Source organism: Myzus persicae, unplaced genomic scaffold (genome assembly GCF_001856785.1).
Source record: "Myzus persicae strain clone G006 unplaced genomic scaffold, MPER_G0061.0, whole genome shotgun sequence".
Classification (NCBI taxonomy): domain Eukaryota; kingdom Metazoa; phylum Arthropoda; class Insecta; order Hemiptera; family Aphididae; genus Myzus; species Myzus persicae.
This window is the reverse complement of record NW_019104303.1, coordinates 30,797-57,968: the sequence shown is the minus strand read 5'-3', so window position 1 is coordinate 57,968 and position 27,172 is coordinate 30,797. Positions and strand designations below refer to the sequence as shown.

General features: G+C 30.3%; 3 protein-coding genes across 10 annotated transcripts; 1 reads left to right on the top strand and 2 right to left on the bottom strand.

The window, feature by feature from the left end:
- Positions 1 to 5,528: 5,528 nt before the first annotated feature.
- On the bottom strand, positions 5,529 to 7,660 carry LOC111041038 (cysteine-rich DPF motif domain-containing protein 1). 2 transcript variants are annotated; one of them, XM_022325194.1, is made up of 4 exons: positions 7,547 to 7,660; positions 6,712 to 6,813; positions 6,395 to 6,579; positions 5,529 to 6,062 (listed from the first exon to the last, which is right to left on the bottom strand). In XM_022325194.1, the coding sequence occupies exons 3-4, from the start codon at positions 6,568 to 6,570 to the stop codon at positions 5,729 to 5,731; spliced, it is 510 nt and encodes a 169-aa protein (XP_022180886.1). In that variant the 5' UTR covers positions 6,571 to 6,579; positions 6,712 to 6,813; positions 7,547 to 7,660; the 3' UTR covers positions 5,529 to 5,728. The 2 variants fall into 2 exon arrangements, with proteins under 2 accessions (XP_022180886.1, XP_022180887.1); XM_022325195.1 differs by lacking the exon at positions 6,712 to 6,813 and having other exon boundaries at positions 5,530 to 6,062; positions 7,547 to 7,659.
- Positions 7,661 to 7,808: 148 nt separating this feature from the next.
- LOC111041037 (protein-S-isoprenylcysteine O-methyltransferase) lies at positions 7,809 to 10,283 on the top strand. The gene is made up of 5 exons (XM_022325193.1): positions 7,809 to 8,297; positions 8,378 to 8,469; positions 9,175 to 9,344; positions 9,649 to 9,866; positions 9,939 to 10,283. The coding sequence occupies exons 1-5, from the start codon at positions 8,094 to 8,096 to the stop codon at positions 10,128 to 10,130; spliced, it is 876 nt and encodes a 291-aa protein (XP_022180885.1). The 5' UTR covers positions 7,809 to 8,093; the 3' UTR covers positions 10,131 to 10,283.
- Positions 10,284 to 10,636: 353 nt separating this feature from the next.
- On the bottom strand, positions 10,637 to 26,291 carry LOC111041029 (tyrosine-protein kinase PR2). Of its 7 annotated transcripts, none has more exons than XM_022325176.1 (22): positions 21,565 to 21,743; positions 21,180 to 21,489; positions 20,597 to 20,709; positions 20,367 to 20,504; positions 20,098 to 20,304; positions 19,883 to 20,032; positions 19,645 to 19,793; positions 19,448 to 19,588; positions 19,211 to 19,370; positions 19,032 to 19,148; positions 18,856 to 18,956; positions 18,648 to 18,778; positions 18,443 to 18,585; positions 18,217 to 18,361; positions 18,044 to 18,153; positions 17,614 to 17,820; positions 17,222 to 17,470; positions 14,749 to 14,906; positions 14,007 to 14,059; positions 13,721 to 13,928; positions 11,039 to 11,300; positions 10,637 to 10,959 (listed from the first exon to the last, which is right to left on the bottom strand). In XM_022325176.1, the coding sequence occupies exons 3-22, from the start codon at positions 20,678 to 20,680 to the stop codon at positions 10,729 to 10,731; spliced, it is 3,144 nt and encodes a 1,047-aa protein (XP_022180868.1). In that variant the 5' UTR covers positions 20,681 to 20,709; positions 21,180 to 21,489; positions 21,565 to 21,743; the 3' UTR covers positions 10,637 to 10,728. The 7 variants fall into 7 exon arrangements, with proteins under 7 accessions (XP_022180868.1, XP_022180869.1, XP_022180866.1 ...); XM_022325177.1 differs by having other exon boundaries at positions 21,569 to 21,743; XM_022325174.1 differs by lacking the exons at positions 21,180 to 21,489; positions 21,565 to 21,743 and adding an exon at positions 26,160 to 26,266 and having other exon boundaries at positions 18,044 to 18,150.
- Between the last annotated feature and the right edge of the window lie 881 nt (positions 26,292 to 27,172).

Below are 27,172 nucleotides of genomic sequence, written 5' to 3'. Positions count from 1 at the left end.
TGTTGTCACAATAATTCATTGACTATTAATAGTTGGAATTCACAAAATACACTTATTATTTATATAATATAGATTTTAGACGCACGGGGATGTGAACGTTGAATGAACGTTTTTAATGTGTGACTGGTGAGTGGTGGCCGGTGGGTGTACGCGAAGAGAAACATAATTAATAATTATTATTATGATAATAACTGATAATTATTAATTTTATTGTTATGTATGTACTACTGTAATATAAGAAATTTAAATAGTTTTATTTCTGAAATTTAAAGTTAATACAAATTCTAAAAACAATTACAGCTCTGCACTTATACTTGTTCTTCTAAAACATCTGCTACGTTATACTTAAAAATTACGTTGAATGTTAATAATAAAATAGATTTTATTGTAAAGATTTTAGAGTAGAAAAATGTGTAAATTACCAAAAGTATAAGATGGGAATGGTGATTTGATAAAGTGTGAGCATAGAAATGTGCTTGCAAGCAGAGCGATCGGTTTTTTTTAAAGTTAGGTCCTTATTTGGATTGGTCAATAATTTTTCGCCTCAATTGAAAACTGAAATGATGAGACTGGCACCTCTAACGGGCTCTGTTCCCTATACCCCGGATAGTAGACATTGTATCCTGTCCTGCGCTTTTTTATATAAGATATATGAAATACTTAATATGTATATATACTTATAAGTTATAATATACCATATCAACAAGCAAACGGAGGTAGAAGTGATTAGCCATTAACACCATTTTTCTGGATGGCTATTATACAACACATATTTTTCCTTCTCAATATCATTTTCAACATCGCACAATTTAGATAACAGCTAAACCGCGTCGTACATAATAATATATATTTTATATGTTAGTATGTGAACCGATGTTCGCGTTAATTTAGCAATTGCGCTTGTTTATTTCTTATAGGTTCGCTGACTAAATTAGTGCATTTAAGCGAGCAGTAAAGCAGTCAATGTGATACATTGGTGATCACTGAACAGGAACTTAAAAACAACCAAATGATTCAACATTTATTAATAAAGTGCAGAATACGTCCTAATAATAAGACTTAAATTAATGAAATAAATAAATTAGAAGGTGAACGTGCACTCAGAAAAATGTTTTATATATTTGAGAAAATGTGTATATTGATAAAGAAAATTGGGCAAGATTTCGAACCTGTGATTTTAATTATATCCAGATAGTTCTATATTTTAATACATAAAACACATGAATTGCCATTTATATAATAATGTATATTAATACAACTTCATGCTTTTCAAAAAATTTAACGGAGGTCAATTCTGCACTAAAACAATATATAAATCGGAGTGTTGTTAAAAATGACAGACGACTATTTTCAAACCAATTACCCGTACGCATATTGGTTTTATGCTTGACGTTGCATTTCTAAAAAATGTCTTTTTGGCCGATGTATAATTTTTTTTATGACCGTTTTTGCATTCACGGTGCCCCGGAAGTAAACCCTTCTCTTGAAAAAATTCAATCGCATCTTTTTCACTGTTCGATAAATTTCACAAATTCATAATTATTTTAAAATTAATAAATACAATAACGGAAATACAACTGTTGGCAACAGGTAATCGAGCGAATTGTAGTCGCAGCATCGGCGTGGTAGAGATGACTTAATGGAGATTTGCGGTAGTAGGGATTACAGAAAAGTACCAAAATAAATACCAACAACTTTTTATTAGACAATTGATTTACCATTCCACTTGATTAAATCAAAATTGATCTATTTAACTGTAAAACATGACTGTAAATTAATGATATTAATGATATGATGTCCTAATATTTCAAAAAAATGATACCTTAATTAGAAAGTTCATTGCTTAAAAATAAGTAATAAGTAATAACATAGTTGTATTACCAATGTAATCCTAATATTTTCCTTGTTTTTAGCATATTTACTACGTATTACTATATACTACTACAGGGATATTTTTATTTATATCTAATAAATTACTCATATAGGTATATTTAAAGAATAATTTATATAAAAATCAGTACGCAATTGTTATCATTTAATGGAATTTAAATTATCTTCAAATTTAAGAAACCCTTTGTTAAAATTAATAATATTTTTTTCGTTGGAAATATATAGATTTTCATTTATATTATGAAAAAAAAAAATGTAAATTAATAATAATTAAGATCAATATAGCATAATACAGCTTAATATAAATACATAATAGTATTGAAAATAGAAATTAAATAGGTATTTATTAAATATTAAATAAGACAGTAGGTACCTACTAAACATACAAATAATATAAACTTAATTACAACAAAAATTAAATAAAATTAATAAAATTAAAAAACAAGTTTTTAACAACAGTAAGCCCAATTATGATATTGTATTCCAATCGTCCAATACCGCATGGTATATTAACAAGTTTTTTAACTTATTATCGACTAATTATTTGGGAGGTACTGGTTTGCGCACAAATACCCAAAAGACAACTTGTTTGGGCACAAAACTACCACTCGTTTGGGAACAGTTGAGCCGTAACCATACACTTCGTTTGCGCACAGTTACCTTTTAGACTTTAATAATTTAATTCCTTGCATGTTAATATTTGTTTGTTTACAAGTAAATTATTAAAGTACTTACATACATTTTCCTTCCCCTTTAACAGACTTAGGACTGTCTATGAATGTATTTATAGGTGTGGCTAAAAATGCATGTTAATACTTGCTTCTTAATACTTGTTCAAGTTAAAAAATGCATGTTAATTTTAATTGTAATATAATATGATTGGTAAATATACGTGTAGGATAATTTGCATGTCTATCATTTTCCGTAATAACAGTTTCCCATTATTTGAATGTATTTAATTTAGTCTATTTCGCCGGATGTATATTTTGTCCATATAAGTTTATGCGATGTTCGACTGATTCTATTGACTCTTTACGGCGATAGTTATATTATTTTTAATTCTGTTTCCGTTTGTATTTTAAGAATCATGTCTGTTACCTGGTGTATGTGGGGATCTGTTGCCGAAATAAAATTTAATTATTTTTGTGTGCGCAAACAAGTTGCAGCCAATTATTTAACTAATTAATAAAAATATCGAAAATCGGGCCCCATAAGATTATAGATAAAATGTACCTAAAGTTATTTTAATAATAGGTATTTTTGCTATAAACCGCTCCAATAAGCAGTATTATTTGGAGTACGAAACCATGTTTTTATGACATATTTTGTTCACTAGTGCGCATTCTTATATCAAACAATTTTTTTTTTTTTTAGTATATAAACTTAAGAAACATTCAATTTTTAAATGTATAATTATTTTTAACAGCCATAGTTGATCGACTTTTCTGAGTGGAAGTCAGCAAGTGTATTGGTAAAGTTAAAATTTTATCAGTTCCTTGTTGTAACTGAAAATACTCGTGAATATAGTATTATTTTACTTGTGCCAGGCTGTGCGTACGAATGAAAGAGAATATGCCTTTCGTTTTCTACGAAAATATAAACAAATTTTTATTGACAAACAGTAAAAGATAATTCTCAATACTCATACTCATGTTGATAAGTGTGATATTTAAATAACAAATTAATTTAGTCTTACTACATAATACTTGTTATTCATACTTTTGATTATTGAATGTTAATGTTTTGTTGTATGATGCATATTCCGCAGGTAAACGTACAGTTGATGATGTGTTCAAACAGTTAAAAAATGAGGCAACAATGTTGAGTAATAATCATAAAAAGTATAGCACTATAAAGTTGCTTAATTATCAGTGAGGATACCAAACACAATATCGCTAGAACTAAGAGATGCATTATTTTTGGTTTTGGAATCATTGCATGGACGTAAATAGGGAGGGCGTTTAGCCCTCTCTGGGTCATTTAAAACCCTCTTTAAGATGTTTTAATATATAGATAATCTTTATTATGGTAGATGATGTAAAAGCATTCGTATAAAAGTTTCGTTCACTTTGATTTATACCAGTCAATCTTGCAATATGGGCTACTAGTATGGGGTGGTTTAGGTGACTGCACTACTAACATATTGCAGGTAAACCAAAACAACTTAATAAGAATTTGCGTTCTTCCAATTAAGCTACTTTATAAAAATATCGCAATTATGTTCATTTTTAAGAGTGTCATCAAAGGTCAAAATAAAAAAATCTATGATGGTAAAAGGGAATGCAGACTTTATGACATTCCAGTAAAATACACGAGAAAATCATTCGGCCAATCCTTTCTTAATTACTTAGGATCGGTTTATTTTAATACTATGTCATATTCATATAAAAAAAACGTCTTCTGTACCAAAACTAATCCTAAAAAAATTATATACCACTGGTTATTCTTCCAACTAATATAATTAATTCCTCTTTCTTCTGAACACCTATCTATTTTTATGCTTTTGTATATCTTTTTTTTCTTTTGATCTGTCTCTAGTGTAATTGTAATTGTATTCATCTTAATATTCACTCAAATATCTTATTACCTACGTTAATGTTTAAACTTCTTATTTTGTATTTAGTCACATAGCATTATTATTTTGTATTACTCTCTATCTCAACACAAGCTACTGCCTAAAGAGATAGATAAATCTAGTAATTAACATTTTATTGTATGTATTATGTAATTTATGAAGATTATTATAATAATAAAAAAAAAAAATTCATAAAATCGTCACGTTATGGTTTCGAATAAAGAAATTATATCTTAAAACAAATATGAGAGTTGAAAGTATATTTGTAACTATTATATAGTTACCTATAAACTTAAAAACCGATTTTGTGAACATTTTTCTTGGAGATATTAAGAAAGTTTAAAGAGTACCTAGTTTGAACCAAGTTCGATTTATATCAAGTGCTATACAATCCACCACAAATTGACTGTCCATCTTGGTCGAGTTAGTTCACAGAGCAACGGAAATTAGCCTGTGAACTAAGGTAAGTAGGTATACAAAAACCAATATACAAATCTCAATTTTGAATTTTATCACTAACAAAATTGGGTTGTACCACTACAGTTAATACAGCCTCAAAAAACTATTCGATCGTGGTTTATTTCCATTTCGTATGGAAGCTATTATGTTAAATTATTACTGTCATTGCATCCAACCTCAAATATTTCAAGGCAATACGACCATTGAAGTTGTACATTTTAAAGTAGATTTTAAAAACCCATATCGTTAATGAAATGTGGATATGCAATCAGTTGAGACAAACATAAGGATCAATTATTGTATTAATATATTATGTAGCTAGGACCTAGCTGACCTAGCTGCTAGGTGTTATATTAGACTGATCATATTTAGGTAAATATAGGCAATAAGTTCGGTTAGGTATACATTTCTGCATAGTCGCATAGGTATTATATTAGATATTGAGATCCACAATTTTGCTGTAGGTGTGACATAAACAGAATTGCAAAAAAAATATTTATATCTTCTTTTTCTTCTTATAAGTACTAAAAATTATTAGATAGTGATATATTTATTATACTTAATGAGATCTTTTGTGAAATCTAACAAAATTACAAATTCAATTAAAAATAAACTGTCATTTCAATAAAAAAAAAAAAAATAAGAATAGTTTACAATAATATTATATAAAATGTTGCAGTTCAAACAGAGTTGATTCATATCTTATTTATCCATGTTCATGTTTATAACAAAGATATACAATAAAAAAACTAAACAATTTTCAAAAAGGTATAAATTATGTTCGTTTTATAATTGTGTCATTTTTTAAATTCTTTTTGCAGATTTGATTTTTTCTTGAATACTAGTAGGAAAATTGGAAATATATTTTCTTGCACATATAGAGCAGAAAAACTTTGAATAAAATATACTGCATTCAGGCTTAACACAAACGTCTTTATCACACATAGAACATACTGATCCTAAGATTAAGAATTGTCTTTTGCTGCGTGGAGAAAATGGATCTCTTGCTAAATAACAATCAACTTTTGTTCCCACATTGCGATTAAATGAAACATGGTTGTTAAAACAATCATATCGTTCAGTCAGATTACAGTTTTTGCATACAAATATTGGCCTCTCTTCAATTACTGGTTCTGATCTATAAAAAAAAGAATGTTTTATACATTTAATTTATGAGGAGATTGGCTGTTTACAGTTAATAATATTAAATAAAAAAATACACTTTAAATGAGTTACCAACATTTTGTAATAAAAAGTTTAAGTATTCAAATGTATTAGGAGTGCTACAGGCTTGCTATCTTCTATACATATCTTTTCATATTAATTATAAAAAAACTTACTATTAAAAATGAATTGATAAATAATTAACTCAGAGACAAAATATTATGTAAATTACACAAATTTACTTAGTATACTAGAGTTAAAAAATGAATTAAGTAGTAAAAAGTATTTTTTATAAATAATACTTACTCAGTCTTAACTATCTTTGTTTCTTCAGCTTTATTATCTGGAGTTTTAGTCCTTTCAGATTCTTCATTATTTTTACCCTCCTTAGTCCTTTCAGATTCTTCATCATTTTTACACTTCTTAATGTCAAGTTTTGTTTCTGATTTTACAATTAAAGGATGCTCTTGTTTGACAGACATTTTGAATTTCTAGAAATTAATATAAATTATAACTAATTATCTTATTCACTTATCAACAATAATACAGTTTTTACAAACTGTAGGTAGATATAATTTTTCTTTAGTTATTGTAATTTAACAATGTGATAACTAATTACCAACCTCTATAAATAATTCTATCGTATTCTAGAATTGTATATCACAAGAAACCTGATTAATATCTGATTTAGAATCAATATGTGCTTCGAGTGTATAGTTCGAACACTGTAATTATAAAATAGTTTATAATAAACATAAATATAATTACACAGGTACACGACTATTCAGTTTGAAACCTCAATCATTATTTTTGATAATTAATAATAGTTATCAATAATAGCAACTCAGTGTTTTTCAACTTATCGATTTCGTATTATTAAAAACATCACACATGACACAATAACAGACAACTTAAGTAACGTTTGTCAATCCTTGGCATGCTTAATAGTTGGAGCCACAGTCCACAGGTAAAATCTATTTTTTTTTAAGAGAATATCAGAACACTATTTATTTTCTCTCTATGACCCACCCATATGGCGAATTTACGTTTAGCAAAACAAACCCTGTGTTATTACTTTTAATATTATTGGGGTGAACTCATCAATTATCAAACTTTAAGTTATGAACACTACATGTGTAGGGACACACCCTATGTTGGCTATTTTTAATGATATTTTTATTTCTATTAAGTTATGAGTGTGTGAATTATAACAATTTAAAAATGCATATAAATCGTATAAAAATTAAAATATAGTGAAAAAGCCAATATACGGACACAGGTAGTGCACTTGATTAAAGTTTAATAATAGGTGAGTTCAATCTTAGATTAAAATTTAAAGTAATAACACAGGGTTGATTCTGCCAAACATACATATTTTGATATGTCGAGAGAGGGAACAAATGGTGCACTGACATTCTCTTAAAGTCTTAACGAAAAATCAATGATAAATGGACTTACAAAGTATTGTCCTCTGCCTAGTGAGTACCCACTACTCACTACTCAGTAGTGATTCAACAGGAAGTCAGGAACCGTTACAACTACCCTAGTACTCTGACTTCCGAGGTCATAAATTGCTCAATAAATGAATGAAATAAAAATCGACTAATCGGACTAATCGGTCATCGATGGCTCGATATAAATTGTAAACATTGAATATTAAACACCAAATGTTTAAAACTTTAAATAGATAAGGTCTATAATCTTATCTCGAATCGTGATGTAAACACCGACATGCCTAAGGTTCCGGAAACGCGAATACTACGCAAAGTAAGATCCCGTTTATTTAATTAATATTTATCATATTTATTTTTATTATGATGTTCACCTACCACTGAGCATAGAATATAGATAATGAAATAATGCTTCTGAGTACTGACTGCATACTACCCAATTCGTTATTCGTCTCTACTCTCTAAATGTATGATACAAGTAAAAAATGAAACGCGTAAAGCCGTAGCTCGTGCCCCATAGACTCACCACCACCTTTTGACCGTATATTTGGAAAATGATTTCGAAAAATGGCGTTGTAAGTGTTTACGGTTTTCTGTTGGGCTTGTCCATCTTATTCGTGTGGTTGCTGCTTCGGAATAGTGACTTGCTGGACACGTATGTCGACCCTGAAGTTGTGAACCCTTGGCGCTTGTTTATCGTCTATGCGGCTATCGCCAATGTCCTGGTACGTGTAGTCAACCAAGGAACCACGTATAAAGTGAGTATTGTGATCTTCATATGGACCACTGTGTAGAGCTAAATGTATCTATTTTAACATGTTGTCTGCAAACCTTTCAGGTATGTGCCCAGGCCTTGTTCTTGGGTCTGGCTATGGCTGCAGGATTGCTGATTTCGATCCAAGCACCTGCCTCGTGGAAGCCTTTTGGATGGTAATGAATGTCAATCAAAAATCTCATTTACATTCCTGTTAATTATCAGTTCACAATAGTCACCACAATATCGTATTCATGATAATGTAATATACTCAGTTTTAAAACGTTTACACACAGCTCCACAGCACTTTTGAAATAGTTAAGGAATTTACTGTGACGTAAAATAATGAGATTGTACTTAGAGAAACATTAGATAGGATTACATTAATTCAAAAACTTAATGTTTACTTATCATAAAATTAATTAGAGAACCAACTTGACGCCCGTTTCATATATAACAATTAAAATGCTCAGTCTATGTATCTAGTGTTTGACAAATAATTAAGAGAAAGCTTCACCACGTGTGTTGTGTCTGTTCTACAAACTTACTTAATTTTCTCCTGGCAGGTCTGACCCTGAAAAAGATGGTTGATATATTGAACCAATACAATGAGATACACTGTTGCTTTATTGAAAATCTTGATGGTTTTATATAAATAAAATAATAGATTTTGAGTGATTTTTTATCTATCATTCTGTTCAATTTGCACAAATGTTTTGAATTATCATTACGAGCCAACTTTTTTATAATGAAAACTCTTACCATTTACATAATGATTAGTAATGATTCATTATAGTTTAAAATATTATAATAAATAAATCAAAATGCTTAATGTTTCATTTAAAGAATAACCATGTTCATTTAATTTGTTTTTCATACAGGTATATATGTGTGATGGCCATTTTTCATTACTCAGAGTTCCTCAGTATAGCCGTGTGTAATCCTAAAACTCTAACGTCTTCATCGTTCATGCTGAATCACAGTATCGCGTATGGTGTAGCTGCTGCAACTAGTTGGCTAGAATATTTATTGTGGCATTACTTCTTACGTGGTAATGAAGCTTTAAAAGTACATTAGACTGTCTTCGTCATTTATGTTTTTAATATATTTAAGAGTAAGAAGATTTTTTAATGATTTTTTTTAGTTATGTATGTTGTTATAATATTTAAAATTATTGTCAACAAAAAAATTTGAGCAAAATATAATGTACAATATCCAGCCACTTTGGATATTACTTATTTTATGCACAATGCTAAAACCAAATCTAATTATAATATACTAAAGTCTATATTATAATATTATTATTCTATAAATCTATACATACAGCAATAGTTAAGTTCTTTTCACTTTCTCAGATATGAAAACTATTCATGAAATCAGTTACTTTGGTCTTCTATTATGTGCCTTTGGCGAGGCTTTGAGAAAGGGTGCCATATGGACTGCCAGGGATAACTTCACACATTTAGTGCAGCAAGAAAAATCGCAGACACATACGCTGGTCACACACGGAGTGTATTCATGGTTCAGGCATCCTAGTTATGTTGGATGGTTTTACTGGTCCATAGGCACACAGGTAATGCACACAAAATCAATAACATGGTTAACAACAAAAAGTGCTGACTACACTGTTTAATTATACGTCTAGATTGTCATGATCAATCCTGTGTGCGTGGTGGCGTACGCATTGGCCAGCTGGAAATTCTTCAAGGATCGAATCTATTACGAGGAAATCACACTCTTGAATTTCTTCGGAGAAGACTACATTTCATATCAGGAGAAAGTCGGAATCGGCTTACCATTCATCAAGGGATTTGTGGTTACACGTGACAAACAATAAGAAACAATTGTTTATCTAACTCACTATGGGATTGGAAATAAACATTAAAAAACATTCTAGACAACCGTGTAGAGTTGTTTCAATTTTGTTTCGCATATGATAAATTAACTAAGTGCATACAAATATGTATATAATATATTTAAAGTATAAAAATACAAAGTAATACAAAAGTCTATTGTTAAATTACTTTTTGTGTAAAATAAGCGGTTAAAAAATAGCACTTATACTTATACTTATGTATATATAATATATATTTTTTATAACATGTATTTTGATATTAATAATAATAATAAAAATAATAATAAAGGTTTAATCTTATTTTACAATTTGATTTTTATTCACATAAAGTAAGATTCAAGTAGGAACAGGAACTTATACAGGGTAAAAATGGAAAAAAAACAATATGAAGTAAAAAAATTGGTCCAAAAATAAAAGAAGTCTTACAATATACTTATTGGCAAGTTATATCCCATGTTAAATAAAACTACTAATTTAATAAAATAATGCGTTTCCAGAAAAAAAAAAACGTTATTCAAAATATAATTTAAATATTGCATTAGGATAAGTTATTTGGCACATTGTTTTAATATTGCTGAACTTATACTAAAATACCCCTATTATTGATAGTTGCCCCCATGTTATCAATAATACCACTGGCCGCTTTGACAATGTCCCAATTAGTATTTTCTAAAGCGCTTAAGCACACGCTGTGTTTGATATTGGTATGGCCCCCGGCCTCCAGAGCTGTTTCTAGTTTGGCCAACTTTATCGCATGGTGCACATCCCAACCAGTAACTCTTAACTTGTCCAAACACTGTTCACCTGACACCTGGTAAAGAAAAGAAAAAAATCACGCAAGTTAACAATACGGATATCATTATGTGTTTATTTCGTTCATAAATACATACTTTGGTCCCGAGAACTTTGATCATTATTCTGACTTCGTCGCAATCCAGACCCCGGCCATGCTCGGGTCGATCAACAACATCGGCAGCTCTGTCAAATGTTTTTTGCTGCTCAAAGTTTTCCTCTTCGTCGCAGCCGGGGGGTTCAAGAATCACCGGAAATGTGTGAGCTTGACGTTCGGCTACTGGTGATTCAACGGCGCCCAACTGGTCCAGGGCGTCTAGTTCTAAGGCGATTCTCTCGTCGAAACTCACTTCAGAGGTACTAAAAACGAATTGAAAAACCACGTGAAAACCAATGTAATTATATCAAACTACTACAATCATTTATCTAAATTAAAACATGACAGTTATATCATATATATATTGTATCCTCTCTCTTAAGGGCCCAAAGTTCCGATACATTTATCGGAATAAATAATCGGAACCCTAGGACATGGGTATGTATCGTCAAGGTACAATATCTCTGCCGACATATATGGGTTACCTTATAGTGTATGATAGTGTACCTACTTAAATACCTAGTCACACTATAAAATAACGTCAACCGTATGTCCGTATATAGCGTCAGATATTATTATGTGAGCATTGTCTCGCTTTTGAAATCTACTTTCACTTTGAGGATGGTCTCGTAGTCACTAAAATTCATTACTTAGGTAAGTTGTAGTAATGGTATGTTTAAGTAAATATAAACATATTGGCAGTTTAAGATTTAACAGCGATGTGCCATTATAAGAAAGTTAACAGCGGGGACTTAAATCACCTATGATCAAGGGTGCCAGCAGAAATACGTGTGGGCGGAGGGGGCAAAATCGAGTATCTGATAACACAGCAAATACAATTTTTCTGTTTTCACAGGTGATACACAATTTATATTTACTAAAATAGCAATGGGAAGGGGAATGCACCCACCAGCAGGAGCCTATGCCTGTGACTAGAATTTCATTATAAGGAATATCGTTAATACTTAATTGTTTAAATTAGCTTATATTATCCATAATTCATCTTCATATTTTCAAACTATTTATGAATTTATTGCAACTTTTCTGTTTACTTTAGTAGTTCAGTATAAGTTTTGTTTGGAATCCTATAACAGGACATACCTAGCCAGTAGCCACATACTAGGTCTTAATATTGTAATGACATTTTGCTTACACCTTACCAGCTGATAAACTATGTTGACAACTGTCAATATAGGTAGGTACTTAACTAAATCCCACAAAAATCAACTAGGTTGTATAACATCAATAGCCACTATAGTCCCCACTTACATACATTTTTTAATACTAATATTATTAATTAAAAAAGTACAAATTAGAAACCGATCAGCAAAAACTTACTGACGATACATCAACTACATCGCGACACGTCATGCGATTTCGCATCCAGCTGCAAATCACACCAGGACGGAGGCTTTAGGCAGTAGGCAAAATTAATCATATAACATATATGTTTGCAAATTTGCAATAGACATGGTAGCCATACATAGCTGAGTCTATAATTAATGCTGACAGTTCACCAATAAGAATCACACGAAAAGTGACGAATTGCGTAAAGCTAACTACAGCAAAAAGTTAAAACTCAAAAATAACGCGTCATTTATTTTTGATGGTTCGTGGAATTTATATTATTTGTATTTACTTGTCTAAATTCCGAAAGTTAAAATAATACAGTAGGTTAAGGGTTTTATAAACCTCATAGAAAATGATAAGTTGTTTTTTTAGAACAGAAAATTCTTTATAAAAGAATAAACTGCTAATGTAAAAAGAGCTTGACAGGTACCCAAAAACGAGGAAAATAAACGAGAACAATCTAAAACGAGTTAATTTTTCATTCATCGAGGTGCACGAAATATAATAATAATAATTATTATAATTTAATACATTTTATGAAACTAAGAAAATCTAAGAATAGAATCTGGGTCTGAGTCAACAATAAACGTAAAAACTTTATACTAAGTTAGTAAAAGTTAAACTAGTTGAATGCTTTCTTCCTGACGACTACAAAATAATTAATAAACAATCAAAATACATTTTAATATAATTCCAAATCCAAAAGATGCAAATTATTGTCTTAGTTACAAAAATACGGATGGATTTTCTCGAAATCTAAGCGGGACTTAGGAGATTTAAAAACTAAACCAGTTGATATTAGCTTAATAAAAAATACCTATTTCAATAAATCATTAAAAGTTAAAATTGAGTAAGTTGAAGAAAGATACGTAATTTAAAAACAAACACAAGAAATGCTTAGTGGTTACAGCTGTTATAATTGAACCGTCTAACTATTCACATTTATTTTCAATTTGTTCAATTCAAAAATGATTACTGCTGCAAGATTCAAGAAAAAAATCATCAACACAATACTGCAGAATGATATTATAACAGAAAATTAAATTACGCCTTTTATGCATCGATTTTTCAATTGGAATTTTTAAACTACTGCCAACAGTATAATAATTACGTCTTTAAAACTGTTAAGTACAATCCATCTTAGCCCTTAAATACACACATTTTTAATCTATGGATATTATAAACAAGTTATTAAAAGTTGCAGTCTTACGGCTCATTAATACTGCAGGGGCCAGGGGGAGTGCATTGCAGTGGGACTTTATGATCGTCTCGGCGAGTCAATGTACAATATAAATCGAGGCAATCGAACAAATAACGACAAGGGTACACTTACATCTGTTCTTGGAAATGATTCCTATCTGCAATAATTTCGTTTTTATTTTCCAAATCTGAAACCCCCGTCATGGCTCCTTGGCACGACGAACCACCACCGCTGGAGTTTGGCATGACCAACGGATACTTCCTCTGGTGCCTTGGTTTCGACGCGTTCATTTGCTGTACGGCCCTTGGGTCTTTGGGCGGTAACGGTATGATGTTACAGTCTGTAAATTAAAATGATTAAGGTGTGAGGAATAAAAGTAATCTAAAACTGTTACTGCGCAGAAAAATCGTAGACTCACTCGACTCGTTTTCGAAGTCTTCGGACAATACAATGCCACCGGACTGCAAAGACCTGTAAAATACAATCAAATATCATAATTTATAATTGATTTCAGCTGAATTGATAAATAATAATAACTTATAATTAATAGTAAAGATAAACAGTTAAATTGCATTTAAAACTAATAAACATTCTCAATGCGTTTTTTTATTCACAATCCGCTGGAGTAAAGAATAAAGCCCCCTTGAAATTGTATACATATAGGTGCCAAGTTCAAGACAAATTAATAACTTATACAGAAGTGTATCCCGCGTACCTAACACTATTTTTCTTATATTGTACCTTAGTTGATAATATCATATCCTCCCTATATAGAAATCTTCATCATATTGTACTCGGAGCCTGCAGTTGGTTAAGATTGAATATAGATTATCAACGATAACTTCCAAGGAACATAGTTTTTAAACTATAGTCCTAAGCATTTATAAAAATAACGATAGAAACTAATTGTTTTATAAATTATATATTCCAGCACACGGTATATTTTGGAACATTTTAAGTTCAGTAACACCGACCATAAAAATCTGGCTACGCTTATATACTTATACTTTTTCATATTTATGAGTACTCGTGGATAAGCTTTTAAACATAGAAAAAAAGTAGAGGCCTGATCACATTTGCACCCGAATCCTATATATGTTATGTCTCAGCACACACTTGTGGAGCTGATTCTTATAATAAAAACTGATTTATATATTTACCCGTTGTCGTTTTTGTTTAGCCTGAACTTCGGTTTGGCCACCGGAGTTGTGGTTTTTTTCAATATTCTCAGCGAGTTGGTAACGCCACCATCCATAGAAGTCGTAGGTTTTTCGATGAGACCGTTGTAAGCTTGTTTAGCTTCTTCGGTTAAACATCCCTATACAAGTGCGATCGTAGGAAACCGATGGAAGGTGATAGAAGGACAAATGGGAAGCAACAAAAATAAAAAACAAAAAAATAAAAACACAAAAATAAAACTAAATAACTAAAAAACTGAAAAACAGCGTTAAAAATATCTACTTTTAAAAAGTGTTACTACTTTTTAGTAAGACTTTTTTTTATCAATTAAAATCTATTAAATACGTATAATAAATGTTGAGCATTATAGGATAAATAGTTATTGGTATTATACAAGCCAACAGCAAAATTACAGTTTCAGATTGTAAAAAGTTTCGTTATATAAAGGCACTATATAATATTATATACCTATTTATATACATTGTAAAAATGACAGTCACATACTCACATGCAATCTTTATATATTAGGTTGGGATTTGTACTGCTAAGCTCAAGAGTTACGATTGTTAAGAATATATTTTATTTTAACCATATTTAGTGCTATATTTTATTTTACACATGCATGTGCATGACGCATAATGTATTTGTGGCGTGTGTACAAATTTGGGCAGTTATTTATCATTGAAACAAAAACAATATATATTATTGTGGCTTTTACAAATTATTGGAACAAGACATTTTTGTAAAAAAATGATTTAAATATGTATTATTTTTTCAGTTTGTATACTTCGACAAACCAATAGATACATTTTATAAATTGCAAATTAGTAAAAATTACAACTAACGGCATATTAGTATGTTCATATGTGTGTTAAAGTACGTTTAATACGTCAGAAACAAACCTAATTAATGCGAAACTATTAAATTCTGAGAATTTGTTTTGCATTTTCATGTTGGTTACAAGCAATTACCGGCTTACTAGTTACTTTAATTTTACCTTAATGTAAAAAAAAGTTTTGTCTATAAGATATAAACTAAAAACTTATTCATTTCGATCATAATTTTTAATAAGACACAATATTATTCATGAATCATGACCTGTAAACAAAAATAACCAGCTAGAAATTGTTTACCTAAAACCCTAAATATACATTATGTATATTAAAACACGAATTTAGTGTTTTAGCATGCGTTATAAGTTTCACTTTACAAGTAGGTACATTTCTGGTAAAATACAAAACATTATTACTGCACCATCTGGGTACAGTGTGCAACAAGCATCATATTAATTGAAATTATTATATAAACAAAGTGTGTGTTCGAGCTTCGAGCCCACATGTGCATTTAGTTAAACAATTTCAGAGTTATTCCACAGAAAAAGGCGCAGCGGCGAATGCTAAGGCAGAGAAATAACTATAATCATTATCGACAAAACCGGCGATGCATATCATAATATTATGATTTACAGCTGGCCGAATATTAATAAATCGTATATTACAGCGAACACACTGAGTTAAGACATACAAATATGAATACCTACCTATTATTTTTTTAGTACCAATCAAAAATATAGGTACATGGGTAAAAGCAAAAAAACGTTTTAGTTGTAAAAAATTGTATGACGTATGTTTGTATGATGTATTTCGTATGTTTTTTATAAAAAATAAAATATTATTCGATTACAGAAAATTAAATTGAAATAATAAGTGGAAATTTAATAGAAAATCATACGTCATTAATTATTGGAATAAAAGTATAAAACAATAATCTCAAGATAACATCACTAAAATTCAACTTCCTGCATAGTAACTATATAAGTACAGCTAATATATACAACAACTACTACCGGCTACAAAATATTATAAGCAATTACGAATACTACTACTTAGAGTTCAGCAGTTTCGTCATCGATCAAACAGATATTTATAGGAACTTTGTTTAGAACATCGTTGGAATTGTACAATACGCTACTCTCAGAATCCGACAAACTCCGCCTCAGTTTGTCACATTTTTTGCTATTGGGGAGAGTATTTGCACGAAAAGCTTCGACGTTTTTTGTTTTATTCCTTAGTTTAGGTGAACTGGGACACGAATACTGTTCGCCAACTAGCGTTTCGGTAGAATCAACATAGGACCGTTCAATAGTCTTCAATGAGTTACAAGAAATGTAGTCAAGTGAACCTATACTGGGAGAGGCCTTGGTCAATAACTCTCTAGAGCGAGCAAAATAGAATTCCGTGGAAGCCTTATCCCACAGGGGCAGACGAAACGGTGCAGTGTCCAACAAAGATTCGGCGCTGATAAATGACGAAAATGAATGCAAACTACTGCAAGACTACAAGCGATGAATATAAACGCATCGGAAGGAATAGAACGAGGGAGATATATTTTAGAGATTAGTATTGTAAACGCAGTTAAGAGCACATGTATAAAATAATCCAAACTATTTCTTACCTGAATGTCTGGGATGGAAGCAGCTTCGTCAGTGAACGTCTTGGTTTCGTGTTTTGGGGTTTTGGTGAGGGACCCAATTGGAGGAGGAAACTTGAACGTGAACTTACGTTTGCTTGGAGATGACGGAGATTCAGGTATCTGGTGATGTGGTTGTTCTATATCAGATCCCATTGAACGACTAGCCATTTCATTGGCCATTGCAATAGCAGAATCTAGACTCTTTTCGTCAGAAGCAGATATCGGTTTAACCTTTGGAAAAATAGTATATTGTGTCAAATTTTTGTTAGCATATTACAAAAAAGGTTTTGTAATATGCTTATTAATTATTATTAATATCCTTATTCATTGAGATAAATAAAACTAGGTGTATATTTTTTTATGTTGCATTTTACCGTAGCTTGTTTTTTTTTGGTCTTTGAGTTCACGGCAGCAGCAATAGTAGCAGCAATTTCTCGTAATTCATTTCTGTGATTTGTATCCAAAGGATCAAGCGGAGACCTTGGTGGAGACACAGCATAGTTACTGACTCCATTAGTACTTATAGTTCTAAACATGGTTTCCATTTCTTCAACAAGGCTTGGTCCAAAATCAAAAGTTTTCTAAAATAAAATGTTTTGAGACTATTGTTTTAAAATAACTATACTTATGATAAATTTGAACTTATTATTTAAATAATTAAATATGTAAGTATTTTAATTATAGATACTTGCTAGATACTAACTAAAATCATTAATATTAGACATCATACTATAATTTTGAATGTTTTAATTAATTGAAGCATATTTAAAGAATTAAATTTAAGAATTTTTTCAAAAGACTTACTTCAAACCTAGGACTTTCAGCAATAGTATCTTCATCACTAATTTCATGGTACTCATGGTCAGTCAAAATTTTTGACAACTTATTTTTATCTAACCAGGTTGTTAAATCTACTAATAATAATAAACAAAAATAATAATAACTTTACTGCAAGTTTTACAATCCTTAATAAATACCATTCTTTTTGCTTTCTGATTTATCGCCATTAAGCAATGGAGCGCGATCTGAACAAGCCTTAATTGAAGTTGGAGAATCACTTACACTAGCACAGTCTTCTTGTGGTTTATATGGAGCTACAACTTGATGTGGTAAATGATTATACTAAACGAGATATGAAATAACACAAGAATAATTATACATTTATACATCAGTCAGAAACATTGTTAAATAACTATTAATTACTTTTGGAGCATTTGTACTCATGAATTCAATATCTCCAAAATATGCACCATCTAAACCTACATGTCCCATATGTTTAACGTCGCCTTGAGGACAAGATATCATATCGATCCTTAAACGACTACGTCGAGATGCATACTTTGAGTCTGTAATATAATTTAAATATATACAATTAAATGCAAATGAAAACTGATAATTTATTTATTACCATTTCTAGTGAATTCAGAATTTCTGTTGGATGGTAAATTTAAACCCAAATACGCCACAGTATTGGAAGGATTGAAAAAACCAGTTTTTCCATTGCACAGTACACCTTTCCATAAAGTGGGAACACCAGGTCTACATGAAACAAAAATTATATTATTGATGTATTGTTTGAATTAATATTTTTTTATTTAAATTTATAGTATACTCACGTTTTATCGAGTACTGTTATAACTTCCCCAATAGTATAGTGGAGCATGTCTCTTTTTTTGTCTTCAAAGTTAACAACAGTTTGCACTTGCTCTGGTTTACACTAATATTATAAGTATTTCATAAAAATTAATTTCAAAAATAACTTTTACACCAAATAGTAACTAATAGTACTTACATCAAGTAAAATTGATACTAAATCAGCAAATTTAGGTCTTTTAGTAGGTTCATGTTGCCAACATTTACTCATGACATTGAAATATTCTTTTGGGCAGCAATCAGGCTGCTCTAATCTCTGAAATTTAAATGTGTATAATATAAAAAAATTAAAATATTAATGTTTAAAGATAAAACTACCTGAAACTTAGGTTCATCAATAGCCTCAAGTATTTGTTGACCTGTGAGAGCTGCCCAAGGCTGAAAACCATAACTGAACATTTCCCATAAAGTGACACCATATGCCCATACATCAGAAGATGAAGTAAAACGTAAATAACTTATACACTCAGGTGCACACCTAAATCAAACGTAAAAATTGAATGTCCTAGAGACATAATTCAAAAACTATACATTGAATATTCCAAATTTCATTACCAGGCAATTGGCAATTTCAGATTCACATTGAAGTTAGTTTGATAATAGTCTTTACCAACACCAAGTGCTCGAGATAATCCAAAATCTGAAATTTTCACCTTGTTTTTTGTAAACACTAATATGTTTCTAGCAGCTAAATCTCTAAAAAAAAGTAATAAAATGCATTTAATTGAAATACTCGAATTTAAGTAAAATACCTGTGTATAAATCGTTTGGTTTCCAAATAATGCATTCCATTACATATTTGTATAGCAAAATCACATAACGACATTACTGGAAAACTTGCGCGGAGTGATGGTTCTTTTAAACATTCCAAAAGAGATCTCAAAGGTGCTAACTCTGTTACCTAAAAATTAAATCACACAATTTTAATACCAATTAATCACCTAATTCATAAATAGGAACTTAGTAAAAAAAAAAAACATTAGTCATTACTAGCATTAGGGCATCAGTATCCAAAACTACTCCATACAATCGTACAATATGTTCATTGTCAATGCTATGCATAATAGCCGCTTCCTTCAAAAACTCTATAGGATTATTTTGCATACGTTCTCGGCTCAAACATTTTATGGCAACTTGAATCTATTAAAAAATCTTTGAAATTAATATTTATGAAAAAAAATAAATATCACACATTTAAAACTAACTCTGTCTCCTTCGTTGGTCCAAACGCCTTGCTGGACTACACCAAACTCGCCTGCACCTAACTCCTTGTTAATAGTTATGGAATCGGCTGGAATAATATGTTTGTTGGGAACACGAGCAGGTGGTCGTTTTTCATAAATAGGCTTTAGTGTATCTTGTGAACCAGAACTTTCGCTCCACTGCTCTTTATTGTCTTTAGAAGAAATTAACTAAAAATTTGACATAGTATTATATAGTACAATCACAAAACAAAATTAAAGTAACTGTTTACTTTTTTAAACTTTGAGAAATAATTTTGAGGATAATACTTTTGGAAATATTTTTTTAAGCGTCTGATCTCTGGCTTTGTCATGCCTATCTGATACAGATCATCCTCAGTGACAAACTTTACTTGAGGCACAGTCGTCACCTAAAACCAAATAATGCACCACCATTACCACCAATGTATAAACATTTGTAACAGGTAGGTACTGCAGTTAAGTAGTAGTTATCTAAATTTACCTTCAAGTCGTTCTTGAGTTCTGAATAGTACTGATGAAGTTCTGCTTCCAGCAGAAACTCGTACAGATCAATGACTTTTGACATTGTACCTATCGCTGATGAACTCAAAACACCTGAATCAAGTTGTTAAAATACTTGTTTTAGAACAATATACCAAGCACACATAGGTGATGAGTCATACTGGGGCAAGTTAACATTTTTCAGGCTATTTCCCTACCAAAACTACCAATTTATTCTTATATCTAGTTTCCTAAAAACTCCAAACCTATAGTCTGTCGATAAAAATGGCATGGTTAAAAATGATGGGTATTTAAATTGCAAATTGTATACTGTTAATACCTAACTGTTTAAGATCTTGGGTTAGACAGTCGATAAATTAATAAGAGATGTAATATATATTCATTAAGTAAAATAAGACAAATCTAATAATATGATGTAAAATATTAAGTATTCAACAGATGATAGTATTTTAACAAATGTTTGGTTCCAAAGTCTTACACAACTTTTTTCAAAATTAGTGCAGGCCTATTTGGCTTAAGCTTCTTATACAATTTACTCTACCCCAGCACCTCCAAGTACCTACCCAAAGGTTGAATTTTTGAAGAAACCGTACAGTATAGATCAATGGCAACGTCAACAAACGGATATGATGGCCAGCCGGGAGGGTAGTAGGTGTTACGACGAACTGGTCATCGTGCAGCGGCAATTTAGGATCCGATGAGAATATTCAAATTGTTATTAAAAAGTTATCCGGTCATATTAGATTTCAAGAAAAACGAAACGCCGGCACATCTTTCGTCGGTCACAATCTCACTCCGTCAGCCGTTTGCGCCGGTCACAGCCGGTTACTGCAGACCTCTCAATAATATTGTTGAGCTTATCTTCAAAACTGTCTGAAAAGCGTAAAAAAATCGTGCAAACACCCACAGTGGACCATGGACAGTCGGCGGGTATATTCTAATGGCTACCTACTACGAAGGCATCTACGGACTACACGCGTCTGTCGACTACGGACTACCGACTACGACTGCAGTAGCCTGCACTCAGCAGTGCACTAATGACTATGGACTACTGAAGTACTGACTTCAAAATAGTAAATACTATGGCACTACGGTTCACCGTTTACTATACTTGAAGAACTGTCCGCTCGGGCGCTCGGGGCTCGGCGTTCAGAGTCGGCGCATTCGATAATCGGAGACCACAATAACAATAATAATGGATATATAGTAATAATAATATTGGGAGAATAAAACAAAAACTTATCAGAAGTAATACCAACACTGCACAGATCCGACATTACCTGATAACACCATTAAACGGCTGATAACGACGCAAGTCGCACACGTCCGGCTTCACTACTTCCGTTGCTGCGGGCCGCGGTCTACACGAATTACCTTATAAGTCTTTTGTGCATTATAAGGTACCCACGCCCCCACGGTACACCCGCGACATAAGGGGTTTTGGTTAGACTATTCCAACGCGGATTTTTATTGATGAATAATTATTGACGATTCGTTGAATTATAATAACAATGATATTACTTTTATTTCAAATTTAATTTACAAGACACGTCACATTGACTCGTTCATCTCTGTTATCTTGAAATTATTCATTAACTATTAAATTGGGGACACGACGTGAAAAGCTCCAGAATAGAAGGTGTGGAGGGGGGCAAAATTGTCTTTATACTGAGCTGCCTAAATTATAACAAAATACATAAATACGCATTTATTTCTAAATATTGATAGAGTTTCAAAATAATTAGTGCCTTATGTCTCACACCTCAACGTCTGTATTTTGTACGCTGTACAAAATCATCATGTACCTATATAAGTTAAAATTTAAAATACGATCCAGTTGAATTCCGAATATTAACTATGTTATATTATTTAGATAATTATAGCTTTATACAATTATACGTCCTACGCGCTTCTAAAGGTATTATAATAGCCAGTACTTGATAAGATTTTAGATTATTATGATTCATTATACCAGCGTTTCCCAAAGTGTGTTCCGCGGAACCTTAGGGTTCCGTGGGACAATGTCAAGGGTTCCGTTAGATGTATGAGATTATTGAGAAAATTATGTTTATTTAATGTTTGTTGTTTAAAAAATGTTTGATTGAAAATTTTTTTTTAAACTAAGTTTAATAATGAAAAGTCATTAACAGTATCATTAAAATATTATTTGGACTTGAGAGTTTAAGGAATTGATTTTCCTTTTTTAATTTACAAAAATTGTAGTTGAGTTGGATTAGACATTAGGGTTCCGCGAAACACAAACAATTTTTTAAGGGTGCCGTGGTCGTAAAAGTTTGGGAACCGCTGCATTATACATTTGACCACAAGTCACATATTGTACAAAAAAAAATTATTACACTACCTATCATAATTGACATTTTGTAATCGCTGTAAATTATGTATGTGTACTATCTTTTTCAAAGAAATACCTAAATGATAATAAAAATAATTATCGAATCAAGTTACATTCTTCAACCAAAAATATGAACGTTAAATTAAACAGATTATATATTATTATTTATTATAATATTATAATAATGTTTGATGTGCTTCTAAGTCCTATGGTGACTATAATATAGTGGTCACTGCAGGTCAGCACTAAAAATAATAACAGCTTATTATAACTACTTACAATTTAATAACGACTATTTGTGAGACAAAGGTTTTTATAATAAATCCAAAGTCCTTTTTTACTAAATATTTATTTTTAATGAACTATCAAATTACAAAATCAATTTTTGTTTACATAGCAAATTGTGTTGATAATTTTATTATTTCTTAGTTAATTTAATAATAATTATTTAATAACAATTTGATAGTATTTTATATTAATTAGTAATAACATATTCTCGTAAATTATTTATAAATACTCTAGTATTAACAATTAGTTCAACATAGTGTGCCTATACATTTTTTCTCGAAAATGTCTTCAAGGATTTCGTTAGAATTTCGTACCTAATTTAGGGTTTTTTTAATTCAACGAATTCATTTGTGAAAATGTCAACTCCAGGAAAATGAGTGTTTTTAGTTATGTTAAAAATTAGGAAGATAACTATAATTCAGTCACCTTGGTAACTTTATTATTTTCATTTTTTCTCGAATTTTGAAAAAAAAAGATAACTGAGTTAGGTGAATTTTAAGTGGACAAGTTATATAGGTTCTCTTATTATATAATTTTGTTCGAATCATATATGATTGAAAAAGTAATAACTATTAAGTGTGTTTCAGGTTTCTCAATTTATTTGTTACATAATACATTCAAAATTAAGTGCCTCAATTCAACGATAATTTCCAAAGTTTTTAATTAAGATCCAATTTCATATACACCATTTCAGACTAATAAAATAAAACCAATAAACCTTAAGAGGACGCTACGTGGACATTTTTTGTTGTAGCCTTCTGTAGGTCACGTTTAGCTTCATTAGTTTGAAAATTAGAGTGATCGACTTATTATGAAACTTGATGGTAAGAAGATTATCTGTGTTTGTACAAAAAACTTGCTAAAAAATTGAACTATCTTGAAGAACCCACAGAAGTACAAACACAAATAATGTTTTTATACCATCAAGAATTCATTCTAATTTTTAAACAAACGAAACTAAACACAATCTGCTGAAAGTAAATGTTTTAGTTCATAGCACGTCTTGTAAGCAGGGGTGGATCTAGTAATTTATCAAGGAGGAGGGGGGTAATTAAAATGTATTAACAGATACTATTTATACTCAATAACATACTTTTTAATATTACCATTGGGTAGTGGGTACGTAAGTACGTTATTATCGTTATAACGGTACGTAACGCTGAATATAACTAGTATTTCTCACAAGTCACATTGTAATAAATTTGATTATAATAAGCTCAAGGGTGAGGGGGGTGGTATTTACGACCCTCAACAACCCAATTAAAAATATAATATTAAACTTATTATAGGTATAGCCGTATAGGTATTAATGTATTATTAAATCTTGAATGGGTACTGTTAATTCATCTTTTGAGTTTTGTCTGGCAATTGAGTAACATATTATGGGGTTGATAATTGATTCAATAATAATTCAAAAACCACTACTAAATTTTGCATCATAATAATATATGTTTATGACTTGTACAATTATTAATTTATTATAAAAATAGTAGGTATAGAGATTCTATACTTCTATTTATGGAAATTCTGAATGGAAAAATCACAAATATTATATTATAATATCATATATATTAATATATTTAAAAAAAACATATTTTACGTGTGTAATATTATAACACCTATATATTATTGTATACTAAAATATCATTATAAAGTGCCCCTTTATAACTAGATTGTTATGCCGATAAATATAGTTAGGCAATATTATAAAAATGTATTATAAATTAATCATTCTACAGCAAATGTGTCAATAATATCGTTATATTTTAGTTATTCTGAAAGTTGTTTCTTTAGATACGCATTAGGTATATCTAAGGCGTCTTTTTCTTGGGACAAAGTGCTCTTTTGTTTTTTTTTTTTATCAATTTCAGCTTTAAAAATTTAATTTTAATACCTAATTTGAAAATTATATTTTATATTTTTGTTGCTTGCTATTTCAGTTATAACAATTATCCACTAATCTTCTGCCCGATGCCTATTTAAGGAAGATTATATAGGTGGTAGGTGGTAGGTTATATACTGCAGTGTATTATATCAACAAAAGTGACCTTACAGGAAAACTCTCACACCTCATTTATAATTCGAATTTTGATAATTTATTTTTTATTTTAAAAATTAGAACTTGTTTAGGTCGAATTAAAGCCCGAATTTTCATTTTACTTTAAACAGTGCTAGAAAATTAAGTTTGAAAAGTAACAAATATTATACATTATTCAAACGCATAATTTAGCTTCTATAATTGTAATTTTAAATATCGGGCTTCTCCTACCCACAAAATGTCCTTTTATTTGAAATTTAAAAAAAATAACGGAATCTGACTATTGTACGGTGCCTAATAGTTTTTCCTAAGTAACAATGGATCTGCAGTTTGTTTTATTATTCAAATTCCGATCCGTTTCTGTCTAACTTAACTTATTGACGAACATTATCTGTGTGATTCTTTGCTGTAGCTAGTTTGACCATCATGATTTTTGTCCGGGGGGGAGATCTAAAATATTTTACTGTTACTTTTTAGGGCTTAAGAATAATCATTAAATGTTAAATAATATGACCTACAAATTCCAAAAAAAGTCCATATTTCCCTGATTATGCCACTGTAGTGAAGTTTTAATATTACCTTTTTTATTCAATAATGTTAATTTAAACTTGTGTTTTAAAAAAAAAATACAAATGTCGTATGTTTCTAAGTCTTATTTCTTATACTTTTATGTATTTTAATGTTACCAAAATGTAATTTTGTAAAGCCAATTCGTGCCCGTGATAAATGAAAGTATAATTTTAAAAATAATATGGGGGGGGGGGTCTTAGGCCCCTCTAGCTACGCCAATGTTAGGTACCTTATATAGTAATATTTAGGCTATAGATATTTATATTTATTAATGTATTTTATATTGGTACTTACCTAATACACGGTTGTCCATTATAATGAATTTATTAGAATAGCTATGTTTACTATTAAGTGATAGCAACTAGTAGGTATATAATATAATATCTAAAGGAAAATTGAAAATATTTTGTAATAGGTAGGCAGGCAAAAAACATTTTTCTTTTGCTTCTGTAATTAGGTGTGGCAACTGCCAATCGTATGCACATTATAAAAATATGTTACCTATACTTGTTGCATTCTTTAAAAAAATTAAGATATACTTTATCTCAACCAGCTTTTGTTTACGAGAATTCTAATATCTACTCATATTTGATTAAAATATACCTAGTGCCTAGTATGATATTATTTTAAATATTTTTAGTGTATAATTATTGTTCTCCACTTAGGTATATTAACAGGATTAAAATTTAAGACTTACCTATTGTTGTATGATAATATTATAACCAATATAACCTATACCAATATATTCACTTGGATGCACATACAACTGTATAATCCGAATTCGATTAGAAAATTCAGGAAAAAAACAAATATTTTGAGAGCTGTTCATACGTAGAAAGTAAAAAATTTAAGTTATATTAATTATATTCAATTGTATTATTGAAGTCAATATTCTAAGCCAGTAAAAAAGTACCTACCCACCTATTTAATGTTGTATTAAATTAAATATGAACAATAAATGTTATTATGAATATACAATTATATTAGTTATTAAGTTATTGCTTATTACTTATTAGATAGGTACTTATTAGTTTTCAAAATTAATTTTTAAAAAAAAACACTGGTCACTGTCATAATAATTAGCATGCAGAATAATATACAAGTATACCTAATTCAACACTATCAAACACTAATTAAAATGACGTGACAATATGTTTTACATGCGAAATTCCCCCCCCTCCACAGTCCATTTAACGATGACCAAATCTGTCACTCCAGACAAATGATTATAATCTAATATAGGTACTGGCTAGTCTACACCGTTTGTACGACAAGGTACCTAACCTACCTACAACTTACGTGTGTCA